This window comes from Danio rerio, chromosome 15, assembly GCF_049306965.1.
Source record: "Danio rerio strain Tuebingen ecotype United States chromosome 15, GRCz12tu, whole genome shotgun sequence".
Classification (NCBI taxonomy): Eukaryota; Metazoa; Chordata; class Actinopteri; order Cypriniformes; family Danionidae; genus Danio; species Danio rerio.
In genome coordinates, this window is record NC_133190.1 from 2,555,224 (window position 1) to 2,565,625 (window position 10,402).

Here is a 10,402-nt window from a genome sequence, read left to right on the forward strand (position 1 = left end):
ATCCAAAACACAGCCAAGGAGACTCTCAGATGCTTTCAGAGAAAGAAAATCAAGCTGTAGAATGGCCCAGCCAATCACCTGAGCTGAATCCAATAGAAAACATATAAAGCTCAGACTTAATAAACGACACACAGAACTTAGAACTTGAAGTTAGAAGTGCAGATTTATTTTACTGTACGATATTTTGCTAGATACAGAAAAGCCAAAAAAAAAAAATAAATAAATAAATATATATATATATATATATATATATATATATATATATATATATATATATATATATACACACACACACACACACACACACACACATACATTTATATACACACACACACATATATATATATACAAATATATACATACATTTTTATATATATATATATATATATATATATATATATATATATATATATATATATATATATATAATGTATTTATATGTATGTATGTGTATATATATATATATATATATATATATATATATATATATATATATATATATATATATATATATATATGTGTGTGTAAAATAAAGGTGTATTGGAAAAAGTAATTCATTTTCTTTCTTTTTGCAAAGTGTGTACAAAACAGTTCCAAGTTCAAAATGGGTTACATTATTACACAAATTATTATCAAGTCAACGGTCAACTTGTTGCTTTAAAGTTAATTGGTTTACACTCTTTAAGTAACTAATCACTTTTTACAGTGTAAATAAACTGTGTGCATACTTAGAAAATTAGGTTAAACCAATTCAATAGTTCCAAGTATGGGAATATAAATTTAAATAGCCCAATTCCAAATTAGCAATAATCTATATTTAACTGAAAAGTTATACTCTTTGGTTTTTAGGGTGTGACAGACCTCTTGCTTTCCTGAACCCTGACTGTCGTAAAGTAATGCAAATTGTCAGTTTCACAGCACAGCCGTGACATTGTCTAACAAACAGTCAAGCCAGTCAACTGGTCAGACGGCTCTCTAGAACATCATTTGCACATTGTTTTCATGCTAAAATAGGTACTTATATGCTGATGAGATCGGGACTGGAAAGGCAATTCACCCTGCCGACAACAACACTTCATTTGCATGCTTTGTTTAGACTGTCCCCACCTACATGTGTCAATGTCTGTGAAAGGATTCTTAAAGGATTCTGCTTTGAAGATACCCGAAAGTTCTCCCTAATTTTTTGGCTCGTCTTAGAATCTCACAACAGTTTTGGTGCCGTAAAGCCGGACACAAGCCACTACATGTTTTTGAAGCACTGCTTACAGCTTCGGAACATTTACTAAGGATTTATTCGGCATCAGTAGTTCTGAAGACGCAACAAATTGCCTTGAATCAAAATAGTTAATCAAGTTAATGTATAAATTGAAGACTCGGCCACCATGAAATCAAGATAATCCATCTTTAATATAATTGACAGCGAAATAAAATAAAAGGTAAACGTTGACCTGACTCCAGCTTAAACTTTAATAAAACCCTGGAGTGAGAAGGAAAAAGCAAACAGGTGCCTGGGGGGTGCATTATACACTGATTCAGTTTGATTTGTGTGCTGCATCTACAGTATCCGGACATGATGTACACTGATACAGCAATGATGAGTGAAATCCAGAGACAACAACAAGAAAAGTTGAATTGAGTTACTGAATAACTCCAGCTGTGTGATCTTCAGAGTTTGGCTAGGCACTTCTCCAGAGCATCAATGTCAGCATCTCCATCCTCGGTTTTGCTTCCTCTGGCTTTGCACTCGATGAACTCCACCCGATTGGCCAACTGAGAGAACTCGAAATCTTTGCCTTTCTTCCCTAAGTACACCGAGCCCCCGACCGCCCCGTCCTGAGAGGAGAGCGCTGCCGAGCGGGTCAGTCTCAGTGTGTTCCTGTCCAGCAGAGGCAAAGAAAAACAGCAAAACATCCACATTTAATTCAGTTCATCTTTATTTCTGCAGTGCTTTTGCAATGTAGATTGTCAAATCAGCTTAACACTGAACTTCTAGTAGAGTCTTTCTCATCCGAGTCTGAGAAACCTCACACTTTCTCTAACATGTGCTTCAGATGTGGCCATCTTGTTCATTAAGGGTGTCACGATGCTCCAAATCCTCGATTCGATTACATTTTCGATTCTAAAGTCACGATTCGATTTTCGATTATGAATAATTAATTAATTAATTAATGACCAATTAATTATTTGTAGCCTACCGTTTAAACTACCTGACCTGCATGGTCTTTGTTTTGCCCATAAACAAATCATCCAGTAAATGAATAAAGGCAAGTTACACACATAATTACCACCTGTCAATTTCTACATGGTCTAAAATAGAGTGGATCTTAAAATCATGTAAATGTATGCAGACAGGTTCTGAAACTGAATTGACGATATTAAGATAATATGGGAACTTTTATTAGTGAGAAAGAAACAAGCAGATACTCACAACTCCTTCTCTAGCTGCTGCTGAATTAATTTGGCAGATTTGGCCATCGTGATATCTGCAAGAAGAAGAAAAGGACAATGCAATCCTGAAATGAGAAATCCCTCTATTTACATGTGAAAAACAGCTTTCATTTGGTTTGTTCAAATAAAAGTCAAAAATCAAACATCTGCATGGATGTCCATTTCTCATCAAGATTCACTCAATTTTAAAAGCATCTAGGAATGGAATAAAACAAATGCTTTTCTAATGCTGCATTCACACCAGACGCAGAACGCGCGTCAAGCGCCAGTGATTTACATGTTAAGTCAATGCAAACGTGCGAATAGACATCCTGCGGCGTAAATGGCGCGGAGCGAATTACGCGAATTGCGCAAATGGCGCGGCGTGAATAGCGAGATACGCGGGAGGCGAATTGAGCGTTTTGTGCGTTTGACGTGCTTAACAAACGTTTCGCGCGAATCTCTCGAGTTCAAAAATCTGAACTTCAACAGACATTCGCGCCGCGTTAACCAATCAGAAGCTTGCTCTTGTGGGGGCGTTATTGTGACGTAGAACCTGTTGATGGTGTCCCAGAGGAAATCCTCCAGGCGACACCGACAACAAGTCATCAAACTGGGCTTGGCTCAGTCAGAAGCACAGCTAAAAGCCTCCGTGATCCAGGTTCAGTTTCTGGAGGAGTTTATGAGCTCACAGAGCTGGATGCACCTCTGAAAGGATGTAGTGGACTCAGACACGACCCTAAACGTATCGACCCTGTTTTTTAGTCTCCATAAAGCACATAAACACTGTTATTTTCTTCATAAAATCCATGTTAGCCATTTAGCTATGAAGCTAGAGTCTTCGGGCAGACAGAAGCCCTGCCCATCACGCGAATCCGCATCTGTTTTGAAGTGAATTTGACACGCGATTGAAGCGGGGTTTGAATAGCGTGATTTATCCGCGCGTACCGCGTCTGGTGTGAACACAGCTTTAGAGTTTTCGTCTTGTTTCTAACAATTCCTAAATCAAGCGGTATTTTCAGAAATAACCTCAAGTGAGTTTTTCATTAACACGAGCAAAATAACCAGCCAACGGCGTAATCTTCCTTCAAAACGAAAACAAGATTATTTCACTTTTTATTAGGTTATTAGGGTTGCTTTTAAGGAGAAACGCACTTAATTTTGACTTATTATTTCTGAAAACAAAACAATATTTTTGACTCGTCTAGAAAATGCTTTTTAAATTCAAGAATTTAGATATTTGGACAAAAAGTAAGTACGAAAAGCATATTTAGTGCAGTGTAGATCAGTGTTTCCCAACCCTGTTCCTGGAGGCACACCAACAGCACATATTTTGGATGTCTCTCCTATCTGACCTATTCAGGTTTTGGAGTCTCTTCTAATGTTCTGCTGAGTTGATTCAGGCGTGTTTGATTAGGAAGAGATTGAAATTATGTACTGTTGGTGTGTTTCCAGGAACTGGGTTGGGAAACTCTGCTGTTGAGAGCATTTTATTATTAACCTTGTTTGTTGCAGGCCACCACCAGTGTTGGGGCATTTTTGGCCAGGATGCTGTCTGTGAGGATGGAGTAGAGAAACTCAGCCACATCTCTGACATCCTTCTGGAAGATGCTGCTGTCCACCACGAACACGATGGCTCTGCAACACAACAGAAGAGTGAAATCCAGCAATAATGTTTCAGACACTCGGGCAGCCAAGAAAAAAAGGGCACTTTTATGATGCCTGACATTTACTGAAACAAAACAATCTGATACCCTAGCGCAGGGGTTCCCAAACTTTTTAGCCCAAGACCCCCAAAATAACAATGTCAGTGATTCGCGACCCCCAATTTTCAAGGTGGTTACACTGTAAATATAAACCTTGTAGACACAACTATAGGCATGTATAAACATGAGCACATTGACAACACATAAATGCAACAGTCTATTAACCATATATATTTTTTATATTCATTTATTAATTTGTAATATAAAAAGTAAAGGCTAATGACTGATTTTTATTTGTTTATAATAGATAATAATAATATAGTAATAATTTTGTTTTTGTGTAATTTGTATGTTGTTGTTTATTTAACACAACTATTAACCTCTGTGGGTTATGAGTAAAATATGGTCATTCAAATAGTTTAATAAAACTTATTTGAGTTTTGGAAATCACCAAGCGACCCCTTGTCATTGTTACGCGACCCCCCAGGGGGTCCCGACCCCCACTTTGAGAACCACTGCCCTAGCGCACAGTAACCAAAGACGGTGAAAGCCTTAATACTCATCAGCGATACATCAGTGAAACACACTGAACAGCAATAAACTGATGTCTTGTTGCGTTTCTGACCAGGAGAAATTGCTATACAGAATTGCCCCAGCTGGGTCAGTTGGCATTTCTGTGTGGAGTTTGCATGTTCTCCCTGTGTTGGCATGGGTTTCCTCCTAGTGCTCCGGTTTGCCCCACAGTCCAAAGACATGTGCTATATGGGAATTGAATAAGCTAAATTTGCCGTAGTACCTAGGGTGCTGGGCGATATGGACAAAATATCATTCATTCATTTTCTTGTCAGCTTAGTCCCTTTATTAATCCGGGGTCGCCACAGCGGAATGAACCGCCAACTTATCCAGCAAGCTTTTATGCCGCAGATGCCCTTCCAGCCTCAACCTATCCCTGGGAAACGTCCACACACACACTCATACACTACGGACAATTTAGCCTACCCAATTCACCTGTACCGCATGTCTTTGGACTGTGGGGCAAACCGGAGCACCCGGAGGAAACCCACGCGAACGCAGGGAGAACATGCAAACTCCACACAGAAACGACAACTGAGCCGAGGATCGAACCAGCGACCTTCTTGCTGTGAGGCGACAGCACTACCTACTGCGCCACTGCTTCGCCCAAAGAAAACAGCTCACTATGAACACTTAACTTTATTAATGATTACGTCCCAGTGGCAGACATGAGTTCGGCACTAATCAGTAAAGCCTGATTTATACTTCTGCGTCAGGTGACCGTCGTAACCCACGGCGCATGCAACGCGCGTGGCTGTGCATTTATACTTCTGCGCGCTGTCTCTGCTGGTCTGCATTAACACTTCCGAAACGCTAGTTGGCAGTGAGGTGTAAATGTTCCTCTGTGTCGAGTTTCTTCGCTGCTTTTTTGCTTTTCCTGAACACTTCCTGGATGTACAAGTGGCTCAAACTCACTCATTTTGAGGCAGGAACCGGCGGACGTGCAACAACTTTAACTATGAGGTAAACACAAAACAAAACTTTCCATCCGGAGCTCCTTCACGGGACTCCACACTTGTAAACAATCGCTACATTGGGTTTGCGCCATTCGCGCGGCTCTCGGTCCCGCCCAGACTCGTCAGCGCTACCAAGCCGACCAATCACAGAGCTTGCGGTACGCGTTGTTGCGACGTGTAGTTACATTTTTTGAGAGGTGCACGTCAGCGACGGCCATGGCCACGGCGAAGGGCTATGCGTCAGCGCCGTAGCATACGCCGGCGTTTGATGCAAAAGTATAAATCAGCCTGAAGGCATCATATCTTACCGTGCCACATCCTTGTACTTCTCAACAATCTGAGTTCTTAAACTTTCATGACCAGGAACATCGATAAGGGTCCAACTGCTGCCCTGCAATATAACAGCAAGGCTCCATTATACTTATAGCAGTATTACTTGTTTATTTAAGCTTATTTATTTAAGTTCATGTGCCTCGTTACATTAGCTGCACACACTCCTAATGTGTATGAAGGGATTTCAGACTTACTCTCTCACTTTTGCTCTTGTATGTGGCACTGCTCTCTGTGATGGACGTCTGAGTTCGTACAAACTTTCCTAGTAATAACTAGAAAAACACACAGCATCTTAATGACAGTCTGATGATTATAGTGTTGATTAATAATGTTTGACAAATGGATCTGCATTGATTCAGAGATTTGCAAAATGAATCGCTGTTCTCATTGGAATCGATTCTGAGCTAAGTTTTTAACAAAAAAAATGATGTTATTTGCTAGTTTCTTAAATGAAACGGCAACCTAGGCTAGTTTTTAAAGGGTCGTGAAACACCAAAAAAACATTTTTTGAGCTGTTGACAGTCGTATGCGTGTCCCACACTGCTAAAAACCCTATTAAAACACCTATATTTCACTTAAAAGTGTAAATTGTCCAGCAGACTGTGCCCTAGGCTAGTGTTTAACAGCAGATGGCGCTCTAGGCTAGTTTTTAAACAGCAGATGGCGCGCTAGGCTAGATTAAAACAACAGACTGTGCTCTAGGCTAGTTTATAACAGCAGACTGTGCTCTAGGCTAGTGTTTAACAGCAAAGGTCGCTCTAGGCTAGTTTTTAAACAGCAGACGGCGCTCTAGGCTAGATTATAACAACAGACTGTGCTCTAGGCTAGTTTTTAAACAGCAGACAGCACTCTAGGATAGTTTATAACAGCAGACGGCGCCCTAGGCTATTGTTTAACAGCAGACTGTGCTCTAGGCTAGTGTTTAACAGCAAAGGTCGCTCTAGGCTAGTTTTTAAACAGCAGACGGCGCTCTAGGCTAGATTATAACAACAGACTGTGCTCTAGGCTAGTTTTTAAACAGCAGACAGCACTCTAGGATAGTTTATAACAGCAGACGGCGCCCTAGGCTAGTGTTTAACAGCAGACTGTGCTCTAGGCTAGAGTTTAACAGCAGACGGCGCTCTAGGCTAGATTATAACAACAGACTGTGCTCTAAGCTAGTTTTTAAAAAGCAGACGGCACTCTAGGATAGTTTAGAACAGCAGACGGCGCTCTATGCTAGTTTATAACAGCAGACTGTGCTCTAGGCTAGAGTTTAACAGCAGACGGCGCTCTAGGCTAGTTTTTAAACAGCAGACGGCACTCTAGGATAGTTTAGAACAGCAGACGGCGCTCTATGCTAGTTTATAACAGCAGACTGTGCTCTAGGCTAGATTATAACAGCAGACTCTGCTCTAGGCTAGATTATAACAACAGACTGTGCTCTAGGCTAGTGTTTAACAGCAGATGGTGCTCTAGGCTAGTTTTTAAACAGCAGATGTCGCTCTAGGGTAGATTATAACAGCAGACGGCGCTCTAGGCTAATTTTTAAACAGCAGACGGCGCTCTAGGCTAGATTATAACAGCAGACGGCACTCTAGGATAGTTTAGAACAGCAGACGGCGCTCTAGGCTAGTTTATAACAGCAGACTGTGCTCTAGGCTAGATTATAACAACAGACTGTGCTCTAGGCTAGTTTTTAAACAGCGGACAGCACTCTAGGATAGTTTATAACAGCAGGCTAATTTTTTTTTACAGCAGACAGCGCTCTAGGCTAAATTTTAAACAGCAGATGGCACTCTAGGCTAGTTTAGAACAGGAGACAGCACTCTAGGATAGTTTATAACAGCAGGCATTTTTTTTTTTACAGCAGACGGCGCTCTAGGCTAGTTTATAACAGCAGACTGTGCTCTAGGCTAGATTATAACAGCAGACTCTGCTCTAGGCTAGATTATAACAACAGACTGTGCTCTAGGCTAGTTTTTAAACAGCAGACAGCACTCTAGGATAGTTTATAACAGCAGGCTAAGTTTTTTTTTTTACAGCAGACAGCGCTCTAGGCTAAATTTTAAACAGCAGACGGCACTCTAGGCTAGTTTAGAACAGGAGACAGCACTCTAGGATAGTTTATAACAGCAGGCAATTTTTTTTTTTTTTTTACAGCAGACGGCGCTCTAGGCTAGTTTTTATACAGCAGACAGACCTCTAAGATAGTTTATAACAGCAGGCTATTTTTTTTTTTACAGCAGACAGCGCTCTAGGCTAAATTATAACAACAGACAATGTTTAAAACTAGTTCTTAACAGCAAACGGCGCTCTGTCAGAAGATAAAGGTAAACACAGCTCACTGTGAAAACCCTTCTAATTCACAACTTAAACCTCTCCTAAACCTTTATTAATGTATATTTTAGGTTCAAGTGGTTTTTGTAAACGGTTGTAAATCATACAGCGCCATCTGCTTTTAAAAAATAAGCTCAGAATCGATTCAAGAAAAAATAGTGGTGCAAATTTAAATAAAATAAATGATCCCAGAATTGATACAGAATCAATTTCTCAAAAGATTTAGTCAAAAACTCGAGTTTATAGTGTGAAAGAGTACAAACGTTTATGCTGTGTAAAGAGAATCTCCACAATTACTCACTCGAGTGAACAGAAGAGTCTTCCCGGAGTCACACAGTCCCAGCAACAGCACTGCATTCCTCACTTTACTGGAGCCCCAAAAATTCCCAAAGAAAACTAAACATTTAGGGTTACAAAAAAAAAAAGAAGAAGAAGAAAAAAAAATCAAACCATGAAAACTCTAGGCAAATCTTTAGTCTTCAGAATGAAAAAGGGTCCATAGTGTTGGGTACAAGAAATTAATGTAGTTAAGAAACACTAAGTTTCAGATTTTGTATTTAAACCAAGCTGTCAAAACACCATGATTTTAACTACTTGTTGTTGTTGTTTTTTTTGTTAAATAACAAAGATTAATACGTCAGATCACTTGTACAGACCAACATTTTTTCTTTTTCATAGTCTCCAACAATTGTCACATAAGAAATACTACATGAACTAAATATAATAAATTCTTCCAAAAGCTCCTGTCTCTGTAAATATGTTTAGTACATTTCATAGTAGATTATTTTAGTGAAATGCCATTTTGATGCTGACATCCACCACTGAACAGATTTGTATACATACAGTAATGTGTAATACAGTCAGATTATTTGTTAATAAATCGTTTTAATTGTTAGCATTGCACTGTAAAACCAATTCCACATGTATATCATATTCTTTAATTATTTATTTATGAGTGTGTTTACATTTAATTCCTAAAATAGGCATTCCCTCTTTGAACGGTTTCAATCAGAGAGTTAGAATTACAAAATTTGTGGAAATTATTAGATTTACTAATTTTCAGTCCCTTACTTTTAAATGATCAAATCTAGTGCTTGGTTTGTACTCCTTGTTTGTTTTAATTCACTTATTTATATACTATTTGTCTTTTTTTGACTGATAACAGACAAAATAATGCCATAAATTTTGTAATACTAACAATCTGATTGAAACAGTTTTAATAATTCACAGTAGACTTATTACAATAAAATGTCAAAATATGTGTACATGTCCCATTAAAATAAAACTGCATTTTTAAAATCATAATAAAAGCATTGTTTATGTTTTTTTTAAATACAAATTTATAAATAAGGGGACTTGTACACATATCTTGACATTTTACTGTAATGAAGTGTTGTGATCATACCACTTTCCTATATTAAAATGAAATATTAAAAGTAAATAAAAGCCTAGCGTTACACTTAATTAAACATCAATAGGTTATTATAAATATTACGAAAATATAAATATATTTTAGACTGTTTTGGTGGGTGTCTTCTTTAAATTGAAAATCTGAAAATAACGTATCTTGTGCAGCCATATATGCTGCAAACAGGTGAAAATAGTAATAATAATAATGATAACAATAAATAACAATAATAAATAATAATTTATAATAATTATTATATATTTTACATCACGTTTCTGCGTTATATCATACATACACAAAACAGCACGTCGGCCATCTGACTGTAAAGCAGCTGCTTCCTCTTACCGATAGTGAGAATCACAAGCGCCAATGCTACAAATATCCCGACGAGGAAAACAGCGTCTTCATTCTGGATCTCTTTCAAGAACGTTTCCAAAAACGGCTCTGAAGAGAAATCCTCTAAATCCAGATCAACCCTTTCCTCCATGCTTTCCTCTACACATGGAAACACAGCAGAAGACAGCGGAAGTGAACGACACGTGTACTAACTTCTTGTTGCTAGAAGGGATACAGCTGCAGCCGGATGTTAACGATAATGATCTGAAATAGATATTGAATTACCCATTAATTGTATCGTGTTAACGTCTACCCCCATCCAAACATTAAGCCCAACCATCACA

General features: G+C 38.6%; 1 protein-coding gene across 1 annotated transcript; it reads right to left on the minus strand.

Annotated features, from left to right (window-relative positions):
- Window positions 1-1,388: 1,388 nt before the first annotated feature.
- Window positions 1,389-10,238, minus strand: srprb (SRP receptor subunit beta). The gene is given in 7 exon segments (NM_001002572.1): window positions 1,389-1,876; window positions 2,429-2,483; window positions 3,929-4,065; window positions 5,971-6,053; window positions 6,190-6,267; window positions 8,616-8,710; window positions 10,068-10,238. Coding segments are annotated over 7 exon segments (801 nt in total). The 5' UTR covers window positions 10,210-10,238; the 3' UTR covers window positions 1,389-1,665.
- Between the last annotated feature and the right edge of the window lie 164 nt (window positions 10,239-10,402).